Raw genomic sequence first — 24,448 nt, 5'->3', positions numbered from 1 at the left:
TGTGAGACCCGTCCCACACTCCTGTGTGCTATCATTTCATCTGGGTTCTCCTCTTAAAGAAAGTGACGTTTTAGTTTGTGCTGACCCACTTCATTGATGTATGTTTATAACAATGTTCTGCATCTTTGTGGGAAAGGAAGTTTGGGTGAAGTTTATAGTACTTGGCACCTAACAGTTTTTTCAGTTGGTCCTGCTTAGTGTAGAAATCACATAAGATTAAATTTCTAAAAAACTGGAGTCCTTTATTCTGAAACTTGAATTAGTAACTTATCTGCTTAGTTCTACTTAAATATCTTAGTCTCGTTTTAATTATGAAAATAATATCTTACTATTTCATTCAAGGTTAGTTTCACCGTTTCATAAGATGCTTAAGAAAAATTCCCATTCTCATAATTTCTGCATCTAAATTTAATATTAACCCATGAGTACAAAATGATCAATTTTTTTTAGTAATGAAGATTGATAAAATTCTGAAATTAAGCAGCATGGTGTTTTCAGTGTAGATTAATTTATATTGAAGGTATCTGAAGTACTCTGTCTCAGTCTACTACATATGAAATTGTTTACTTGAAGATAATAGACTTTATAAGTTAAAGTGATGCTGTTCAAAACTTCATTATTGTCATTATTATTGTCAACTTAAGGAAAGTGATACATGAAGAAAAGGGGAACTTGTGTTTCTAGTGAAATATTTCTGCTATTGTCTTTTTCAGCATCTCGCATGTGTTCAGTATTCTCTGTCAGCCCTGGAAGTGCAAGTGTTTCCAGACTGCTATTTTTGTTTTTGCCATTTCTTAAGATGTATATAACGTTTTTGTTCAAACAGCTAACAGCGCTTGGCACCAGAGCTTTGGGAAAATAGTACTTCAGCCTCCCTTGATCATTGCATTCGAGACTTTTTATCTCTGTTGCTGTCACAGAATGTTTTCTGCAATTCACTGGAGAAGTCATTGCTGAATGTTTTTTGGAAAATTTTTGGAAACATTTTTAAATTAAAGTTTTCAGTGGTTCTTTTAGAATGATAGTTTCAATTCACTTCTTTCAAATTCATATTACTGTTTATGCTTCTGAAATTGTGCAACCTACCCACTCTGTTTCTCCAAAATCATGAATAATGTATAGTATACTTCTGTACAGTGACTGAATTTTAAAGTGCTTGCTTACAGGCAGTGAAAAGTGAAATGGTGAAATGCTCAAATGAAATGTTTGTGATTGAAACATATCAAAACTTACTCTGAAGGTTTGTAGCTGGCCTTGGAAGAGATGAAAATTAGATATGCTAAGGACTGGTGATAATAGCAGTATTGGACCTTACCTTCTGTTCCACTCTATTTATTATAGTATACTCAAAGTAAAAGTTTATTGTATCTCTAGTGCACCTTCATTACACTGGATGTTTTTAAGCAAAATTGCTAATTGTTGATCTGTTTCTCAGATTTGGGCAAGTCTATTATCTTGTATGCACACAGGCTTTTAAGTGAATTGAAGAATTTAATCAAAGGCTTCCCTTTGTTTCCCGAGGACAGAAAAGTACGTCTGTGTCCGTTTGATGAAATCTGGACTATTGGAAGGAAATCATTAAGAGTATTGTAAGCAGAACAGATTCCTTGAAACTAGGAGAGACTTGTTACAGCTGGTTTATAGGTCTGTTGTCGCCTGTACTTACAGTATACTTTGGGCCAACTCAACGTGCTTGTCTCTGCAGTTGCAATACAGTTTGCTACAGGACATGTAGAGAAATGAAAAGTGGGAACAAATAGCTTACCACTAATGTCAGTGACTGGTAATTGAAGCCTGTTTGATTAACATGCAAAATGGACATGTGTACAGGAGATAAGGATAAAAGGGGGCAGTGAACTTGACCAGTGTGTCTCTCTCTCTACCTTCTGCGCCATTTTGGACGTATTTTGTCATTGAGAGATGCATGCCTAATATATATGACATAGGTGATTACATATGATGAAGATTAGCACATTGCTGGTCTAACCTTGGTTTGAGTATCAGAGCAAATGCAGACATCTGATGAATCTTTGAATACAAACACTCGTTAGTAAGGTGAAGATGTTTCAATGCTTGTTGCTCCTTGGAACAAGCTGATCCTGATCTTAGTGAATTGGTGTTTTTATTTGTTTTTCTTGTGTCAGTACTATTTCAAATCAACAGATGCAGTTAAATGCTTTAATTACCAAGCAGTTTGAATTCTTACATCTTAACCTAGTTTACTTAGTAAAGCCAAGCCAAGCTTATGCAGATGTGCTGTATGAAACATGGTCTTGAGTCCCAGTTGAATCCATGAGCTGTGGTAGTTTAGGTAGAAAGACACTGATTCATTGCCGAACTCAGAGATCGTGATGAAAATGTGATGAGTGGGCTGGAGAAAGATCTGAGTTTGGATGGTAAGTGTGGAAAAATTGAATTGAGACAAAGTTGTGGAAACGCAGCAAAATGCTAATTTTTCAAGCTTCAGGAATTGAGAGAAGTTAGTCTGCTTAAAGAAAGAAAACTGTGGATGGTGTTTGGAAGAGACAGAGATATTGAGACTTTTTAGAGACCCTGCGAGCCAGAGTTGCGGATAGGGACCTGTGCTGAAAAGAGCATTTTGCTGTGTTTTGTGTGAGTCATTAAAGCTGAGATGTGAGTCTCAATGTTTTCCAGTGAGTGACTAGAAAATTACATCATATTAAATTTTCAGATACTTTGTGTTGCAGAGGATATGTAGTATGCTTATAAAATTTCTCTTTGATATTGGTCCTTTATTTTGAAAATACTGAAGATACTTGGAGATAAGAAATTAGCTTTTTGGCTGAACTTCTAGTCTCCATGTTTTTACATCTTTGATGTTATGTGGTACTTTTCATCTATCTTAAGCAACTAATTCAAAAATAGTCTAGGCCTCATTTGGAGTGTTTTCATTTTCCTCTTTTCCTGTAAGGAGAGATTTCAGAAATCAGTTTATCACAATTACAGATTTCACTGTTTCCAGCGCTTGGCAATTTTCTTGAGATAAGTTCTTTAACTTGTTTGTATTCCCCCCCTCCCCCCGCCCCCCTTTTTTTTTTTTCCGAAGCTTTTGTATATGTGCCATTCCAGTGTATCATTTGATGTCTGTGTTAGTTGCTTCTTGAGAGGGAAAAAAAAACCTGTGATAAGGAAGAGAGGTATACAGAAGCATTACAGAATAACAATGAGCATTAATAACGAAAAAGGCTACATTTTCTCTTTGTAGTTCTGATGTTATGCAGAATGGCATCCAATCTTCTCTTATTTAATACTTTTGTCCCCATATGCATGCTTTGAAGATAAAATTTTATATAGATGTATCATTAGAAAGACATTTGAGCCTGTTACTATTTACTTTAAAAAGCAGTTTCATTTCTACCTTAAGTGAATATTGAGGGATTTTTTGTTTTGTTTTGTTTTTTTTCATATTTCAAAGGGAACTGTAATGTGAAAGAGATCTGGCTAAGGGTGCCACAAAGGTAACAAAAGCTTAGGGAGCTGCTGAAATGGAATAATAATTTGACTTGCTTTGCACCCAGAATGATATACAGTGAGCCATCAGTTCAGTCTACTGGTTTGTTATGCTTTAGATTTGTTTCATGCAGACTTTGCTGAAAAGGTAATATAATGAAAATATATATTAAAAATATATTTTTTTTCTGTCTGAAGAAGTTACTACATTCTAATTCAATTGAAACAAACCATGCTTCATGCTTCAGCTACTCTGTCTTGTTGATGCCCTTTTACTACAAGTAGTATTCAGTTGCAAAAAACAGTGCTAAAAATCTCTTCCTTGTTTCTCATAAGTTTTTTTTTTTCCAAGGGTCGCAAACATATTGTTTGAGGAAAAAAATAGTGGTAAATGTGTTACAGTGTCCATCATGGTTTTATTTCACTGATTTTAAGTTTTCTTAGAAATGACTCTATAATACCTTGCATACACTTGCACTAATAGAGCATTTTCTTAGCACGCTTTTGTTGATTATCTTATATACTGATAATTAACAAATTTCTATTTACAATGCAGATAGTCTTCATTGCTTTTAAGTTTGTGGATGATGTCTGAATCTTGTTTTTCCATGCACTCTTAACCATGGTAAAGAGCACCATATGACATACTTGAACAATTGCTGTCCTAAATACTTTTCTGAACAGTTTTTCTTGTGATGTATGATTTTTGTACATAGCTGTATTCTCATGTAAGTGTATACTTATTTGTTAACTTGTGATTTAATTTGAATTCATTAACTGAATTAACTGTCATTAATTATTGCATGCTCAGAAATGGTTTAAAACAGATCTGTAGTTCTTGTGGCTTTAGTGCATTTAATTTTTGTGCATTTAATTTTCTTCTTTTTAGAAAGTTGTAAAACTGAAGACTGAAGGTGAATTTACAAATTACTGTGAAATATATGGAATGTTTGCATTGTAAGTTAAGGAAATGTGCTTTGAAACACTTCTCGGCCTTTTTATATCAGTTAATAAGCCAATTCTGTATCAATCTGAGCAATACAAAAAAATATTCTGCCCTTTTGAGGAAAAAAGAAAGAGTCCCAGCATTAAATAATGCGTGTGTGTGGGTGTTGTACAAACAAATACACTGCTTTCTCCATAGTTTTCTAGCTAACTCTGTATTTTATTTATAAATACATCTAGGGAATTTTATTTAGGCTGTTTCAAAGATGAAGTGTATTATGCTAGATTTGTAAATATTCATTGATAATACTAGCTTTCTGAGGCTTGTTTGTTTTTGGATGGCTACAAGTATGTATTATGTTTGGTCACAGTTATAAAACAAATTTTTAAAATTTTAACATGCAATCTTTGGCTTTTATTAGACAAAATGTTTATAGTTTCTAGCTTTTAATAGAAAACAAAATCACTTTTCGGTCAAAGAGAAGGGCCTTCATTTATAAGTACCTTTGCATTTTGAGATGTCATTTTACTACTTTTGCATAATGAGATTGATAATGTATCACTCTTGGACAGCTCTTAAAAATAAGTATTGGCATGTGGATGGTCAGATGCTTTCTTCAAGAGGGCTGCAAAAAAAGATTTCATGCTATTTGTTGCAACTGAAAGAAATCCACATACTGAGCATTACAGATTTTTTTTTCAGTGTAGCTGCTTGCCATCCTGATCTCACAGGAGTCAGTAACACTTGGAAGTAATGGCTGATACAGAGATTAGTCTGCTAACACTTGAAATGAAAGCGCTTAGAATATCAAGCACAACATTGTTGTCAAAGTACAAAGTACATCAGGTCCTTCTGTGTTATCAACTGAATTGCAATCCATATTTTCTCTGAACTTCTTTTCATTGCTAACTTTCTTGTAGAATTATTTTTCATTTCTTATTGGGTTCATCTGAGATTATGACTTCGGAATTTTGTCTCTTAAGTACTCAAACAACCTCTTAATACTCCTCCTATGCGATTTGCACTTATTTCCATTTCTTATGTTATCATCGCTCATTTTACGTATTTAGTTGAGTAAAAAGCTTCTTGCTTATCCTAGCAGACCTTCTGCTGGATTTCCTCATTTCCTGCAGAGTGGAATGGGCAATCCTGAGCTCCGAGCAGATTTTATTTTAAAAATCAACTCCCTGTCATCTAGTAAGAGCCACATGCTAGATTCTGCCTCGCACTTCCTTTAAAAAGTCAAGCTTTGTTCTTCAAAAGCCATGATGCAGCTCTTTATAGTGTTTATGGTGAAATAATAGATCTCTGTAATTTTTAAACTGTAACAGTGACAAAAGACTGTATTGCACTTTCTTTGTTCTCCCAGTAAAGTTTTAGTAGTGTTGTTAAACCTTCTCAAGCTATATAAGCAAAAAGTAAAACCTGGTCTTGATTTCTGCTTTTCACAGTCATTGAAGTAAGCATAGGACAGATTTAGAACTCGCAAAAATGACTTTATCTACTTGCCCGTTAAAACAACAGAAAAATTCTTTAGACTTCATTTAATGTACTGAATTGGAAAATATATACTTTTCACCTTTTTTTTCCTCTTTCAGTCTATTTTTGAATAACAGAATTTTTTTTTTCTCAGTTCATTCTTTATAGTAAATATTTTTAGTCTATGCTGTTAACTTCATTGATAGATGAAGTTTTAGTTTCGCAGTTTTTATGCAAGACATAATTTTGTTTAGAAGATACCCTTTAGTTACTATCATCAGCAGAAAGTGAAGCCAGCTTAGCTTACTTTGGGATCAAGCAAAATGCTTAATGCTGAGTGTTGTATTTTAGGTTCTGCATTAAAATGTTTCTACGGAGGCCTTTGGAGCATGCTGCTTCAGGACAGCCTGAATGTTCTTGCTGCTCAGGGCCTTTAAATTCTTAGAACTTTGAAGTATATAGATCAAGCATAAAAACTGAATTGCAGCAGGGTTCATATTGTTTTCTGAGACATAAAAATTGGAAAGGCATGGAAGGACAGTCAGAACTTGATTTTTAGCTCCTTTTTCATTGTTAGATTATCAGAAGGAAGCTCACAAAATTTGTCTTTAAGCTAGCTAGTCATGTTTAATTGGTGAAGCATGTTTTATGTGCACACATAGTCAAAGAAAATAAGGCGGTTGGTCAGTAAAAGCCACGTTAATTCTTCAGTGAAAATGTTTTCCTAATTTTTTGTTTCATTTAATCCCATCTTCCTGAAATTAGAAACAAAAGCAAGGGGAAAAAGAGTAGCAAATCTCTGAGAAGAAATAAATAGCTTTCTTGTAAGGCAAAGTTTTACTTGTTCACTTATGTAGGGGGGTCAGAATTACTTTGAAAAAAATGTTTTGATTATTTAAGAAGTACAGAGTTTTGATATAAAAGAGCAATTTTCATACAGTCAGAATTAATACATTCTGTCCTTAGATCAAATTGGTGTGTACTTCATTAGATGAAATAGTGTTTTGAATTTGTGTGCTTAAATTGCCTTTGCCTTTACTTTTGTTCATTTGGCATTTTTCCATATTTAATTTATCTACTTGGTTGAAATAATTGAACATGAAGTGTAACTTTATTGTCAGGATAGATACGCATTTAATAAGAATTGCATGTTTACTTTCAAAATCAAGACAGCATATGGGCTGAGAAAATTGAGCATTGGGTACAGAAGATACTTTGGAGAAGGTACTGTTTCAGGAGAATTTTAGTTGTATCTCACTGACATGTTTATAACGGTTATTTTGACTTATTTGTACTACTCTTCTATTGACAAAATGTGTTGCGTATCACATTATAATAAGGGAAACTAATATTAGTCATTTAAACAGGAGATTGAAAAGCATTTTAGAATATACAAATATTCTTAAATATAAAATTGTTTATCACAGAATCATAGAATGGTCTGGATTGAAAGGGGCCACAGTGGTCACCTAGTTTCAACCCCCATGCTATGTGCAGGGTCGTCAACCACCACACCAGGCTGCCCAGAACCACATCCAGCCTGGCCTTGAATGCCTTCAGGGATGGGGCATCCACAACCTACTTGGGCAACCTGTTCCAGTGCATCACCAGAAAACAAAGCAAAATTTAGGACTTACTTTTATTATTATGTAATGATTGTTATTCATCATAATTCAGTTATTCAGGTTATTCTGAAAAAGTGAATGAGAGACAGAATTACTGAAGTTAAATCCTGATTTGAAAGAGGCTATAGTGTTAGAAGAACAGTTTGATCCTATCGTGTAACATTCGAGGGTAAAATTATGATGTAAGCCTTTAAATATTTTATTATTACTATGGGAACTCCAATAGAGACATTACCTCACTCACTGGAAGCAAGTAGAAGATTGTCATGTAAGGAGTTTAGTCACAGGTTTTTCAGATTGCTTTAAGACGAGTATTTGCATACAGTTTGAAAGTAATGGTGTTCTGTCTTCTGTATATAATTCTTCTTTCCTTACCAGCATTCTTAATGTTTTATAGTGCATAAGGAACTGAACATACTCAAATTAACTTAAAAAAAAAAAAAAAAAAAAAGTTGAAAAAATTATACTGAATTTTAGAGAAAATGCCATCATAAGAGAATACACGTACACTCACACTACTCTGAGTTTGAAGTTCATATTAGTGTCAGTCTGTTTTCCCTTTAATTTTGATGAAATATTACCAAGGTATCTGGTGTTTCTCACCACACCATGCTGCACATACAGGATCTATAGTGACTCGCACACATTTCTCCTATAGGCTTTAACTCTGCATCTGTGCCACCTTTTTTTTCCCCTAAGGTTTATACTGTTAATCTTAACTTTGGTGTGAAGTTTCTCCTAATATGCCTTCTTTGAATGTTGTAAATCAGACTTGTGTGGGAAGATTTGATTTCATGAATATCTGTGTTTATAAATTCATGTTCACTGCATACAAAGTAGTTTTTTCTTTGGAAGGCATCTGAACTGAAAATATGCACAATCTGCTAAAGATTTTAGAATACAAGGTACTGGACTGAGAATTAGTATGGCACAGTGGTATGACTGCATGTTTTACAATCCCTAACTCAGTATTTCAGTAATTAATAAAAAATAAGTTTGTTTTTCTAACTACTCGCACATGCTGGCAGTCACAAGACTCAGTTAAATTCATGGCGTAGAGTTCAAATGAGTATTTTTTTTCTTACAGAGTGTACAGAGATTAAGCTTGAAAGCGCTTCCCTTGCATGCTCATTCTAAATAATAGCAGGAGGAAGGAAGAGTTTTGCTTGAAGTGGGAAGAGGTAGTCACTCCTTGCACTTGCACACTAAATCAGATAGAGACAGCTGCAGAGGGAAGATATGCATTGCAAAAAAAAAACAAATCAATTGGATTCAGTCACATCCAAATGAAATTACATCAGTCAATAACCTTCCTTTCAAGTTACTGAAATCTTCCTGGCCCAAATTTCTCTTGTCAGGTTACTGAATTTTGCCAGTGATTAAAGTATCTTGAAAATTACTTCGATAACATCAAGGACCTTGTTGTGACAAGGTCTGTAAATGCAGTCTCTTAAAAGAGAAAGCTGGGTTTCATGTGGAGTATTGAGTGTATTGACTGATTTTTTTTTTTTTTTTTTTTTTTTTCATGCATTCTCAGAAGCTTGTATTCACAAAAGGCATTGAAGAACGAAGGAAAATGACACTTTTCCTACCAAATGAAATAATTCCAGATATGTGATACTGATACTCAATCTTTTGGATAGGATATGTGGTGTGCTCTGAAATAAATTGAAATAGTGTGCTTCACTTGTTTTCAAGTGGAGTACTAGTGCTACTCTTATGTCAGTCAACAGTTTTATAAAATGACCATTTCTAAATGTCACTATTTATACTCCAGTGTGCCAGTTATGAGGATGAAGCAAATCTTTTCTGTTCCAGGTGCTTTGGTGTTTTACCCTGCTGATAACTTTTTTGCAGGTTAACAACTGGGTATTAGAGCAAGTAGAGATGTATAAACATTTATGAAACATTTATATTTATAATTTGATCAGTACTGAGAAGAATCTAAGTCATTTATATTGTCTAGGAGACACTTTGCATATTATTTTTTGGGAACCCTTCTCGTCTTCATTTTCTATTCCCCTCAACAAAGGGGAAAGCTCTGTAACTCTCATGTACTTAATAGAGCTTTGGGTTCACATTAATACCTGAGATCAAGAGATGTATATTGAGCAGACCAGTTCTAAAAATTCATACTACTTGTATCACCTTCAGATGGTTTGATGTTTACTGCAGACGTGGTTCCTTGTTTTCTAAAATTAGTCTTTGTGAGCATTTTCCTCTGGATAAATAGCTCCACTTTTCTACCTCTTTCATTACCGTCATATTTCATTAGAGAAAAGTTTTCATCTGTACCAGGGCTACTGTCTCAAATACCTCTAAGCTTGAAGGAATTTCAAGGTGGGAACACCTTAGTGGTTCAGAATTCATATGGCATGCTGAAACAGTTCCTTACTTTCAAATCTTTGAAAATAACTGAAGATAGATTGAACCTGCATGGTGATTGCAGATGTGTTATACTTGTGCCCACTGAACAGTCAAAAATGCTGTTCTCAGAACAGGCATTTAAATTGATGAAAGCAGGTATGAAGAAGGCTAAAAAAAATTCCAAAACAACAAGGATCATCAAATCTTACTAGCATAAGCATTTGTTTGCAACGTATACTTTTCAGTAACTTTTACACAAACAAACAACAGCCTTTGGCAGCTCTATTAAAAAGTACTGAAATAATTTCTTGTGTTTCTTGTGCTTTAAATTCCTTTTAAAAGAAAATCTACACATATGCGTAGACTCCCTACTACATAGTATATGCTTAATTAATAAAAAGAGAGGAGACTGGGCTACGTGTAGTTTAGGAGAAAAATGAGAGTTGCTGATATGGTTTACTCTCTCTAGAGCTTGATGGAAAGTGCTCCCATAGCTCTCTTTGTCCTGAAGCAAAGGACAGCTTTACGGTAAAGAACAAATTTTCTAAGAGACCAGACTACACAATTGAGTATCTCCTTGTTGAAAACAGCTGTTACTGTTGTGCAGGGTGCTTTTTCTATCAGATATTTGTTGCATCTACTATTCAGAAAGACAGGAAAACTGTTCAGTTTTGCATTTATCTTCAGATTTTTATGTTCATAAATCCCTTTCTTAACTGTGAAAATGCGAGCACCTCTGGGTGCTGCCACCAGAAGAAGTGAGAACAGGTGTGTAAAAAGCTCAATTCAGTGCAGAGCCCTTGCAGTGTATTTAATCATAACAGAGTGCTAGCAATTTGTTAAGAATGTAGGAATGAGTTCTTTGCTTCTGTGAGGGTCAGAAAGTGGAAGGTGGGGACAAGAAAAAAGCAAAAGATGAGAATGGAACGAAAGTGAAATGTGAGAAGTCCCAGGAAAAAAGTTTTAGTAAGTAGTTCTACAAAATCAATAGTTTTATCAGTTGAGCTTGTGGGTTACAAGCTAAAGAAAATGATTGTATTTATCCATTTATATTCCTTTATCTTTTAATAATCTGTTGCTGGTTTGAAACCTGGATAAATGTAGTTGGTATTGTTTCCCTACTTAAATAATAATCAGAAGTGAGAGGGATTCAGATAATCCTAAATCACATGCAATAAATGATGTTTAATTCTAAAAACATGTAAATGGTAACATCATCCATCCAGTTAAAAAGGAAAACTCCTTTTGATATTATAATATCCATTAAACTATCTCAGAACACTGGGTTCTGAGCAACCTGCGGGGGACTTGGGACCCTTAAAGGTCTTCTAGCCCTTCCAACTCAAATGGTTCTGTGATTCTATGTTGCTCTCAATAGAAATGAAACAAAGAAATAACACGAATCACTAGTGTTGGTACAATCTGTTTATACTTGCTGAATGCAGCCACCTTATGCTTATCTTGAATTGTGTACTGAGGCTGCGCTTCATTTTTCTGTCCTTGTATGCCTACTCCCATCAACCTCATTTGCTCTGAAATGATTCAGAACAAAGATGGTTGCCCTAGCTAAGGAAAGGGGATTGCAAAAAAAAAAAAAATTTTAGCAGCTCAAATTTTAAAAAGTTCAAAATTGGAATATATGTAGCAGTGCAGCTCAGTACATCTGATTAAAAAAACAAAACAATAACCACAAAAAAAAAAAACAAGAAGTGATCATGACCCCAGTAAGAAATGAAGTAAGAATTGAAATGGATTTACATACACTACTTACTTACTGTCCCTTTAATTCTTACTCTGAAAATTCTTACACTCAAATGTATTTTACAAAGAATGGCTATAGGAATGTGTAGCAAATCTGTACCTGCTGTTCTTCAGATCATTACTTTTTTATTTCATAACAGTATGACAGCACTTCAGAGTTACTTTAGCTTACAATTCTATTCTAATTACTTTCAAAGTGGGGAAAAAAAAATCAGTGTAGACATCATATAGATCTTTCTTTGAAAACCCATGTATCTGATATGCCAGCACAGCTCAAAGATGACATTGACATTTTTTTCTGAAAATTTTAATGTTATCAGTCATATTAATTTCTTATGTTACTTACAGTTTTATGAAGCTTTAACGTAAAATATCACTTCAGAATTGAAATTACTTAAAAATAAATAAATAAATAAACTAAACAGAAAAACCCTGCATCCTTAAAAAAAACTATATGTCATAAGTGTCAAAAGGCAAGAAGTACAAGCAGGAGAAAAAGGTTTGGACATTTTCAAATTATTGCCTCAAAAGCATTGTTTCAGAAATGATAAAAGTATTCTGTGTATTGGATTAGTAAATTGAATTTTGAAACTTCATAAATCTTTAGCTTTAGTTTCTTTCGAAAGCTTTGCTTTGTAATAATTTTTTTTTTTTTTTTTTTTTTAGTCCTCACATAGTAGCAGTGCTGGTTATGTTGTCACGTAGTCAATCCCAAACATACTTCTGCATGGCTTTCAAATATGAGGAAAATGCTAGTTTACACAGTGAGGCCTACTTCTATTCATTTGTTGCTAATATAATTAAAAAAGAAAAAAAAAAAAAAAATCAGTCTTGCATTGGACTGCATTTATGCTTTGAGCTGTATTGAGCAAAAATGAAAACAACGTTATACTTAATGTTCTGACTCTTACAAACTCTTGGTAGTTTGCTATGAGAGTCTTATACTATTTGGATCTGAGCATACACATTGCTTGAATCTAGTTTGATGTTAAAATGTTTCATAAGACAGCAGAGCTGCTATGATCTTTAAATGTTAATATGTTTTTCTTATCACTTTACTGTGTAGATACCCTTCATGAGACACAACTCTGCCACAACTCATCCTCGGAGGCAATCCTGGAAACCTCTTTTATAAATATGATTTTTAAATGTGGATTAAGCAGTCGATAGAGTACCTAAAGTAAAGGAGAACAGCTACCTTGTCTCTACTATAAGCTTATTATGACAAAAAGTTGAGTTTGCTTGTAAGGCTTGGATAGAATGTAATTGATTGGTTTGTTATTTGGACTGACAAGGTAGTTTTTTTGCCTGCTTTTTTTTTTTTTTTCTTGCTCTGATCAGGAACATTTCGTGTGTGCATTGTTAAAAGATCACGGATAAATGTCTTGTCAGAATTGTCCTATTAAATAATGTCTTTCTCCCCTGTGCTTCCTTGATAAATGATGTTATACAATGCTTGAATTCACTGAAGAGTGACAGAAGCCTGTGGGACTTAAATATTGTGTGTTCCTCTGTGGTAATACTGAATGAAACAAGGTTCGCCGTCAGCCTGCTGCTCTACTCATATGCAGTTTGAAGAGAACATTTCTATATAGAACATCATGTTGTACATAGACCCTACTGTAAAAACTCTTCAGTGATAACGAGACCTGTAAAACACTTGAGACTTACCATTCTCAAGGAATAGATTTGCCACGGAAAAATGGACTAATCGTTATACTTGAGTGAATAGAACTATATCTATATTGCATTATGGAACGTTTTTAAGAAAGAGAACATATTAAGGATAAACAGACATTGTTTTATTTGGCTCACTTCCCTGGCAGTGTTCAGAACAAGCTTATTTCCTCAAAATCCAAATTTGAAATTGTTGTGTAAGTTGGGGAAGGAAGGAAGAACTGATCACACAGTGTGACTGCTGAGATCTTCGTCTTCGTCCATATATATCCTGCTAGATGCAGACATAGTATTTTCATCTTCAGATGGTACTGATCCAGTTCTAAAATCTACAGTAGCAATGTATTGACAGCCTCATCGATCTCATCTTGAACTTGCTTGGAAAAATTCTGCTCAAATGCAATCAAACTTGTAACTTGATGGCATATAATCTTTGAATTTCTTGAGATATGGTGATTTTTGTCATCTCTGAAGGCAGGTTTTCATCTGAAAATATTTTTTAAGCATAAGAAAGAAATTAAATGCTGTAATAAGTAATAGGAGAAATATAAAGCCTGTGTATACTTACTTAAAGTCATCTCTTGCTAGGGCGTTTCATGTTTGAATATTATATTGAATAAAATTAACCTGATGTCTAACACGTCGTTTTGTTTTAAAAGGGGAGGGTTGATGTCAGAGTAAGACTTTTGTTGAACCATTGCTTACCATTTTGTATTGGCAAGTTACATAAAGACACCTTTAAAGTAAAGAAATTGGCACTAGGAAATAGAGATTCATTCAGGAAATTTGTTTTTTTTTTTTTTTTTTTTTTTTTTTTTTTTGTAGGGACTGCTTGTCCAGGATTTTGAAGCACAGTATAAAGTTTCATCACAACACTGTGCGAACAAGCTGGGGAAGAATATGGGTGTTTGCCTGTTTGATTTACTGTTTAGGAGGAAAAAAAAATTAAAGTATATAGTGTGACTTATGACCGGTTATTAAAGTAACTTATTTACAAGCATTGTGAAAGGAGAGAATGATAAATGCAGCATAGCTTGGCTTTAGTAAGACTTTGAAAATAATTTTTATGTGATCTGGTAAGTAAGCAAGGGAAATATCCTGTTAATTAAGCTACAATGAAATATGTAGGTTATCAGGAAGGCAGACTAGTAACTGTGGATTTGCTGCCAAATTAGAGCCATGTTCCATTCATTGAATTCCACTAAGTCCTGTCCCGAATTGAATGTTCCTAAATTTTTTAATAAGTTTTGCTTTAACGTGTTAAGTGTTGGAATAAAGAGTATGGTTATGATCGCAAGTGACGCCAATATGATGAAAGGAACGATGAGGCTAGAGTTTAAAATGAAGCTTTAAGAAACCATCTAGAAAAATATACCATGGAGGAAAGGAAAGGGCAAATCACTATTTGTGCAGTTATCTTACAAAAATAAATATTTAGGAGCTGGGCATCCAAAAATGAAGAAATGGATAATTTTGGATCACAAACTGATTCTATGAATCACTCTGATTGTACTTGAGTATGAAGAGTGCTGTTTTAACATGTTTAACACATGGGAGTACTCCCCATTGCTCTGATTAGTATCACAGCCTTGAAAAAGCCTCAGCTGTTATGTGCTGTCCACCACAGCAAAAGAAGTACAGAAAGTCCCAAGAAAACAAAGTGAATGATGAGCAGACTGCAAGAAGCCTAACTGAAGAGGAAGGCTTAAAATGTTTGGATTTCTTTAATTTAGTGAGGACTGGGGAATCCATGTCTTCAAAAGTCTAAGTTTTTAGAGAGATGAAGACAGAAGTACCACAAACAAGGAAAAAATAAAATTGTTGTTCAAGTCTGGTTAGATATTTTAGCAAGATGACTTAGAAAAGCAATAGAAAGGATTTACAGTAATTGCATCTAATTGCATTAGAGAAGTGAGGGAAGTTGAATAAATTTTGCTATTGAAGGTTTTTAAGACCAGACTTAGGTATGTTAAAAACTGTTGTTATTCTTGGGCATGTTTATTAACCCCAAGTGGATTTCCAGCAGTATTTTATGTATTTGTCCCCCAGTAGAGTCCCTGTATAGGATTGCTTGCTTTCTTTGGCACTTTCTTCTGACATTAGGTTAGTTTTTAATCTTTCTATAATCATCTTCTGATTCATTGCATCATTTGCCTCTCCTTTTCTGGAAAGCTAGATGTTAACACTCAATATTTCAGTTTTTGAAAGAAGTGTTGGCAATCTTCACGTCTGTAATGAGGTTTCTGTTGCAGTTCACAAACAGTGCACCATTCAGTTTAACTAAGTGTAGTCTGAACACTTGAGAATGGCACCATAGCTGCAGTCCTATATTATTTGTCAGTGGAGGTAATTCTGGTCCTATCAGAATTTTTATTCTTTCCAAGGAAAAAGGTATTTTGCACTTTTGGGAGGGCTGTAATTGAACTAACATTATCTTAATGTGTGTCGAAGGAATTGTCTTCGCAGAAAGATTTAATTAGAACTTAAAAGTGCTGTAAATATAAACTCTATACAGTAGTTCTACAACATTAACAAAAATAAAAATGCGTCTAACGTAGTGTTTTATATAGTGTTTCCTCTTGTTTAAGTGAGCCCTTAGCAAATTTTGCAAAATAATTTAATGAAGCCTTGTGTTTTGTAGTATTGAAGTACTATGAGAGAGAGAGAGAGAGAGAGAGAGAGAGAAGTGAACACTTCATGCTGAAAGGAAGCTGTTCACTTACAGGTATAGTAAATAAAGTTTCTTTATGGCATTCATGTAAATCATTATTTGTCTGCGAACTAAGTTTCATGACACAGATGAATTGCTGACAATTCAGAAAATATCTGGATTTGCATAGAAGTGTCTCATAGCTAGCTAGTTCAGAGTCTAACCTTACCCCAAATAGTCATTGTTTTTGGATTTTGCATTGTTTATTTTGGTTTGGTCTGGTTTGTTTCTGTTCATTTTAATATTAAAAAGCAAGTAGGAAAGGTGGCAGTTTTGGGTTTACTATAATAAATTTAGCTATAGAAATCTGTGCCAGATAATGCTTATTTTCTTTCACTCTTTTATGAATAGTTGACACTTTCTCAGTACTGCTAAAATGAAATATACAGTGCTTAAGTTACCTAATGATAAGCATCTTGGGCAGAAGGGGGGAGTAGAAGCGACATGTGCTGTTTTTTTCTTTCTGAATTCATAGAGTGTTTCATTTAGCTTTTTGCTTTAAAGTAGAACTTTCTCCTAACTTTCAGAGCCATAGAAATTCATGCTGTCATATAACCAGCGATAAATACATTTAATGTAGGAGGTGCCAAAAAGTATAGCACAGATCCTCCAAGTGTGTGAATGTTTTGCAGCAAGATTATTGTGTGTTAAGGAGAAAAAATACTCATTAATGTGCTCGAGGGTATGGGCAAAAGTTTAAGTAAGCTAGAGATTAGTATGCAGTTTCCCACATCCAAAACCATCTGGGTACTTCATCCTGAAACTACTGTCAGCTGAGAGTTAGAAAACATGTCCTGCTGTGTGAAGACATTTTGTCCAAATTCTGTCTTCAGTAGGAGACATAAGTGTTATATTGTGTGTGTTTTATATATATATATATATATATATATACTATATATAATATATATATCTCATATATATATATGACCATATATAAATATGACTTACATACATATGAGACATATAATGTACTAATCAACCTGTTTCAGTTATATTCTCTCACCTGTCTGCAATAGCCATGCTCCCTCTCGCTTTTGGGTGTAACAGAAGAGAGTAACAGTCTGCTGCCCTATCTACTGTTATAATCTGTGCAATTTAGAAACTTCATTTTAATATGACTGCATTGTACATAACATAGTAGAAATTTGAAAGTGGCTTTTAATCGCTTTATGTAATACTATAATCATTACTTTTCTGAGAAAGAGTATTTTGTTTACTTGAAGTCAAAACTATGAAAATAATGGAACCCTAGATAAATTTAGGGCATCTGACCTGACTGCCCGCTCAAAGCAAGACTGACCACTGAGGTCAGTCCTCAGAATTACATCCAGTTGAATCTCCAGCATCTTTGGACACACACAGCTGTTCAAAATCACCAGTTCCTATGTTTCATGTGGCTGTATGGCTGAGCTATGTCCTGTTTTATGTTCAGCATTCAGTGCATGTACATTCATTTCAGTGCTGGAATCTGCCACATGCCAGATGCTAAAGTCACCTAACGCTTTATCAGTGTATGTGAGAGCACGGTTCTAAATTGCTTTGATGCTAATTATTTCTTATAACTGTTGGCTTGACCATCCATTTTAAGCTTTTATACCATTGGTAGGCAAGAGATTTTTTTGTTTTATTTTTCTTAAACTCGACTTGCCTGTTCAGTCTGAAAGCAAGAGTTGTGAAGGATCTAGACCTTATATTTGAAGTAAGAGTATGAATGAGAGTACAGCATCTCTTTTCCTTCATGTTTGACCTATATTGGTCATGTATCATCATGCTGTGACATATGTTTGTCACAGCAAAGTGAAAGCAATTTCTGTCAGAATCCATGAAGCTGAAGATTTTGGAGTAGAATGGCAGTGCAAGATACGGAGTCTTGAAATAGCTTATCTTTGTTTTAAGAGGTGTCAGAAGAGAAAACTAAAAGGAAGAATGCTTTTTTTTTTTTTTTTTTTTCTTTTTTTTTTTTTTTTTTTTTTACATATTTCATAATACAGACATGTTTTGAGGGCCTTGAGGAAGTAGAAGGGTGTACTTTCCAGGCAGCACTAATAGCTGCAGCAAATGTACAGCTGTAGAGTTATATTACCATTCGATTTTTTATTATTTTTTTCTTTAAATACGGGCCCTGGAAAGTGACTTCTTTGACATCACATGTAGGATTTGCTGTTACAGCCTCTTTGTTAGTACTCACTCCTGCCATCCAGAATTTGTCTGTTGTTCCCATTACAATTAAGGTGTAATGGGAGCACTGCTTACCCGCTACAGTCTAAAGTCCTCATCTTGGATTTAGTGGTTTGAATTCATTTGAGCTTACTTTGGTCCTTTTTGTAATGCTTACATACTCAGAATCACAGAGTGTTTTAGATTGGAAGGGACCTCCTTGCCATCAAGTTTATCATACAGCCACTAAGAAGAAAGAGTGCCTTATACTGTCATAGATGTATTTAAAATGTTTGTCTGAACACGAGAATGTGCTACAATCTGAAGAGAACTCTTTGTGCATGTCTCCAGCTGTCTGCAATCTCAATGGCCCAACACTTGGGCATTGAGGAATTAAAGGTCCCAAAAGACCAGTGCCTGAGAGGGAGCATCTGCTCCTGAGGTCTTCAGAACCTTTAGTCAGAAATGAAGTCAAGCACAAGCCAACAGGGCAGAATGCATAGCAGTAGTTATGTCAAATGCAGCCATATCTGGATTAGCCATTGTGTTGCATCTGCCCCACTAACAGGAGGTTTAATGCACATCCAACCCACTGTAGTTCTGAGAGTTTAAAAATTCTGCATGAGACCAGTCCTAATTGTGGTCTAATTATTTCTCATTTTGCCAGAGTAATTCTTAAATGACAAGTTCTCTAATAGTGATGATGGTTTATCAGTAATGTATGTTTCTAAGCTATTGTGATGAATAGGAGTTAGTTCATCAGTTTTGTGTTTTGATCCGTATAGTACCTTTTGGCATGACACTGCAGACAGTGTGCATTGATGTGTACATACATGAAAGATTTTCTGTAGTCTGAAGCATATTTGTGAAGTTGTATTTAAAGATTAGCTTGTTAATGGTGTGTTTCAGGGACATGTAGGTAATTACTTTTACAGCTGTAGATGGGTGATGCTGTCTTTTGAATGCAGAATAAGTTTCTTCATTCTAGCTGAGTCAGCTCTTTATTATATTAACCATTGACTTAGATGCATGCCAGTGATGGGCAGGTTTTCCGTTTGCTGTTGCTCTGTAAAAACACAGTGCTCCCATGAAGATTTCTGCAGGCCAGCTGATAAGACTTGCTCCTGTGTAGGTAGATGCAATGTAATGAAATTGGATGTGTGTGTTGAGCTTTGTAAATAAAATGAGATTGACTCCAGCCATTATCTCATTTATCTCATTTACATTGTAAAATCAGCATCTACAGTATTGATTAGAGGATAATTAGTTAATTATGAACAGGAAAACAGAGTTATGTCAGGCTTGAGCACAGCCAGCTGTACTGCCTAAAATAATAAAAATATCCAAGGACATGAACAGATGGAGATCACTTTATTAAAGAACAAAGCAGACATATTTCAGGTATAGAAATGCGTAATCAGGCTTTCTTGCTGTGAAGATGTAGCTGACCTGCATTTTGTATTTTATAAGTGAAAAATATTTTCCTTTATTATTATTAAATTTGCTAACTTAATGCACCAGAATCCACCTTTCTTCTTCAGACTCCATTTGCTTGTCATGTAGTGGGCATATATCTATCCCAATTAATTGCTGGAATGAGGAACACGACAATTTCTAATTTTGATGCATGAAGTGATTTCAGGGTTGTTAAAACATTGATAGTAAGCAATTATCTGTCAGTTAAAGATAATTTAGAAGGTTAGTTTAGCTTGTATTTGTGTGGAGCTCTGATTTTCATAAAGTTTTAGGTCCATTTGCTAGCCAGACTGAAAATGACTGGGCACTTAATCGCAGTTATAGATTATAGACTTAACAATGACAAAAAAAAAAAAAAGAAAAAAAAAGAAAAGAATATCCACAAATAACTTTTCCTAGTTTAAGGGCAGTTTTGGAAATGTGACCTTGAATCTTCAAAGGTAACAACTTTAGCTTGATTTTTTTTAAAGTGGAAGAAGCTGAAGAGTTTCTTGGTTTTGTATCTTTTTTCCCTCAGCCTGATAGTTTAACACTGACTCTGTTAAACTGTTCTCAGGATGGAAGTGGGTGGTATTTGTAAATGACAATGCAGTGTAGCTCCTTTGCTCTGTAAGCGTCCAAGTTGTGACTGATCTATGAGCACATCTACTGGAAGACTGTGAGGCTGTCAGCGTGACGCTTTTAGTGACCCAGCAATTTCGATCTCTTATTTAGTTTGAAAGTGTTTTCTTATTTTTTGAATCTTACTGTGGATTTTCTGTCATTTTATATTTCTAGACAAAAGAACACAGTTGTATTTTCTTCAAGGCTTAGTCTTAGTTTAATATTGCCATTTTCTAACATGGACATAAGGTTTTCTTCTGGAATTATGAATTATGAATACCAGTTTTGTTCTCTGTACTAAGATATGTTTAAGGTTCACTTTTTGTCCCAATTCAGTGTCAGCAAACAACAGGCTCGCCAGACAGCTAACACACCATCTTTAACCACAGTACAGTCTGTATTCATCCAATTTTCCCAGCATCATGCTCCAGGAACTTCAGGTTCTGTGAAGTTGTATTCATCAATACATAATTGATACTCCAATAAAAAGCAATATAAAGAAACTGTTTCAAAATATTTGACATAGTCTCATTTTTAGCTATGCTTTTTATATTTTGAGAATGCTTTGTTGTTTGCATTTTCTCAGCTGTGCAAGTGCAGATAGCAGCTATCTAGTATCTGAAACCTGTTTTGTGTCTGTGCATTTTCATAAGTGTTAGCTCATTCTAGGAAAATGCAATTTTTGTCCTGTAAATTACCCAGCTTTGAAGTAATGAAAGTAATGATATAAATTGAAAACGCTCAGTTTTAATGGAGCTTTTGCATTTACTTTCTCCACATTCTGGTTATTTCAGTCCAGCCTTTGCAGTCTTTCTCAGCATACTTCTGAAATGTGGCTGAAGGTGAAGTTAGGAAATACCACTTTCTAGGTACCAAATTTTATACACACGATGAAATGTGGCAAATTGTAATTCTGAAGGGGAAACAGCATTTGTTGAGCATAATATGTAACAGTTCTGTGTATAGGCAATTGCTTCAGAAAAAAAATGCAACCTGAATTGCTGCTATTTAAGCCAGATGTAGGTTTTTAGGATTAAGCTCTAAAATACTCCGTGTTCATCAAAAATAGCATTGAGTCTTCATTTTATGTTACTTAGTGGATCTCAAACAGCTTACTAGAAGGGAAACTAGAGAGCTCTGGTGAGCACTGCTCAAATGCAAGTACTTAAGTGTACAGGATTATAGATATGAAATATGTTAGTAAAAATGTATTTACAAATGAGAGAACATTGAGTCTGAAAGGAGGTTTGGTCTTTTCTTGAAGATCACATATGTCTTTAAAATACAGGAATATAATCTCCAAGTCAACCTTTTTGTTACTTTAACAAGAAATAAAACTACTTATATATTTAAATAGTTTATTTCTACATTAGAACTAAACAGAATGACTTTCTTGTATAAGTTTTCAGTGTGTTGTTTGTCCTGGAATTACAATTGTATTATTACTAAATTATCCAAAGGCCTTATGAGGAGCGGCTGAAGGAGCTGGGATTGTTCAGTCTGGAGTAGAGGAGGTTCAGGGGAGACCTTATTTATCCCTATAACTACCTGAAGGGAGGTTGTAGTGAGCTGGGGATCAGCCTCTTCTCTCATGTAACTGGTGATAGGACCAGAGGGAATGGCTTCAAGCTGAGCCAGGGGAGATTCAGGCTGGACTAATAAAAACAGTACAAACAGGACCTTTAACAGTGCTCATGTCTTACGTACAATGTGTGAAAACAGAGGGCTTCCCAAGCAACACAGATTTGACAAGGACAAATGTGACTACTTAGATAAAGTAGTTATCATCATAAAATAGTTACCTCTCTTGTATGTGGAGACTAATTCCTGGAGTCACTTGTGTATTTTCTTCTTTTAATACAGCAAGGTGTTCTGTTACTTCAGTCCTTCTGTGATACAGTGCTTTTCTCTTTGTTGATAATTATAACACCTTTGTCTTCTATCTAGTGGTGATCATGCCATACTCTTACTGCAGTTTTCAGAGATTTTGCATGTTTTTGTAGTGGAGAAATTGGTATCAAGGGAAGCAAAGAGAGAAAGCCCAAGGAAATTCTTAGAGATTCTAATTCTTAAATCTTTATTTCTTACTTTTTTATTATTTGCAATGGCTTTCATTCAGACTCTATTTCAGAAAGATAATATTGTAAAGTAAATTTGAAAAAAGCTTTATTTTTCATATGAAAGGCTGTAGGGGGTATGCAAATAAAGTGAAGTTCTTTAAAATATATGAGAATATGCTTTTAAAATATTTTTCTCCTTTTGAACGTATCCTTTCAGCACTTTCCTTTTGTGAAGGACTTCCTATATTGTAGCATTTCTTCAATTCTGGTACATTAAGAATAGGTGAGCAAGGAAATTACAATATTTGTTTTGAGCTTCACATCTGGACTAAACAAAGTACAAAACAGTAACAAAAAGATTTATTAAAAAAAAAAGTGTTATTTATACATAGGACAGTTTTTATAAATGAAAGATCACAGTGAAATATCACAGTCTTTTTAAATAGTCACCCCTTTCCAGCACACTGGAAGAGAATCAGAAAATGTTTTGTGCCTTTATTTATGAACTACATAGTTACAGTTTAAAATACCTGATTTGTAGCTGTAAATTATACTTGAATTATTGAATGCGTGAGCGATTCACTGCCTTGTAAAAATAACTAAGTGAAATGACTATGAAAAATCAATATTGCCATTGTTTAATAAAAAATACCTGAATAAAGGACAAAAATGAACTGGCTATATTCTTTTCTTTGATTAGCAAGTCTCTTAAATAATATCATTTATATGAGATAGTGATGAAGGTGATGCATGAGTGTCTGCATTGGAATATTCCAAATTTGGCAGAACATACTTGGCATTTGAAAATTACACTTGTAGAAGATGTACTTTTTGTACCCTGACAATGGATCAAAGAATCTTGCACTGAGAATTGCAGGGAAGCTCAGTGTAAAATAATACAGGAATACAATTCACATATACATAGATTTATTTATTTTTTTCTTTCACAGATGCGATGAATGCAGACTCTGTTACCATTTTGGCTGTTTAGACCCTCCCTTGAAAAAGTCTCCAAAGCAAACTGGCTACGGATGGATCTGTCAGGAATGTGACTCTACATCTTCCAAAGTAAGTTAATTCATCCTGTGAAGTAGTTGGAGTTTTTGCCATCTCACAGCTGTTGTTGAAATGCTAAATTGATCTGCTCTGAAAAGCAGGAGGTCATAAAATAATGATTTCAGATTCTCTGTAAAACAGGTTAAAAAAAAAACCACAACACCAGAATGTATGCAAAATGAAAATAATCAATAAAGAGAATTTTATTATCTGAGTTACATGTTTTCTCTTCATATTGTAGTGTTCTCTCTGAGAAAGGAGTGAATAAGTGTACTCTATCAGGATTGGTAATATTACATAGAAGTGAAAGTGTTTTTGGATTAGTATAGAACAAAAACCTCTAAGAACAGAGATAGCAAATATATCTTTGTCAAAATTAATGAAGATGGTTTGATTGAATAAATCTGTTGATTTTAGTGGGTTTTGTTTGTTTGTTTTTTCAACTACTGCTAAAAATTGTGGAAGTCCTCAATAGTTTATATTGATGAGTATGCCTTGATCAAATATATGACATTTTAAAGTCAGAATTAAAATTCTGACATAGATTTAGATTTTATCTCTTAATACTATAGACAGAAATAGTACTCTTCTGCAGTACTAACTTACTAAAAGATAAAAATGTGCTTCTTTGCTTTTCTGTACAGAAGTTTCCATAGTACTGCATTCTCTTCTGTCGTCACCTTAACCTGGCAAGAAATACTATGTACTTGATTTTTAAAATTGGATTTACAAATTCATCTGGTACATCAATGTTTTGTTGGTTTTTATTTGTTTGTTTGTTAAAAAAAAAAAAAAAAATCTGGAATTTTAGTTTGTTCTGCTACTTTCTTGGTGTTTGCAGAATATTTTCAACTAAAAAGGACACAGCTATTGCAGAGGTGCTGTCATAAGTTATGTGTTGGCATATGTGGATGTTGCTCTAAAGAAGCAGATACCAAATGTACAAGTATAGTTTTTGACTTGCGACTAGGAGGAAATGGTTCTCAGTTTCATGTGGTGGGGGAGTTAATTTAATTCTTCTGTAAGGAAATATGAAGACAACCATCGGAAATTAGCTGTC

At 34.2% G+C, this 24,448-nt stretch overlaps 1 protein-coding gene across 2 annotated transcripts in view; it reads left to right on the top strand.

Annotated features, from left to right (window-relative positions):
- Positions 1–24,448, top strand: part of PHF14 (PHD finger protein 14) — a 151,531-nt gene that overhangs the window by 72,869 nt on the left and 54,214 nt on the right. For both annotated transcript variants that reach the window (XM_042888710.1, XM_042888709.1), the window contains exon 17: positions 23,283–23,400. In XM_042888710.1, coding sequence (XP_042744644.1) covers positions 23,283–23,400 — 118 coding nt within the window. The remainder of the gene's footprint in view (positions 1–23,282; positions 23,401–24,448) is intronic.

Source organism: Lagopus leucura, unplaced genomic scaffold (genome assembly GCF_019238085.1).
Source record: "Lagopus leucura isolate 7727_CA_CO unplaced genomic scaffold, USGS_WTPT01 Super-Scaffold_100157, whole genome shotgun sequence".
NCBI classification, from domain to species: Eukaryota; Metazoa; Chordata; class Aves; order Galliformes; family Phasianidae; genus Lagopus; species Lagopus leucura.
This window is presented reverse-complemented; position numbering and strand designations above follow the sequence as displayed.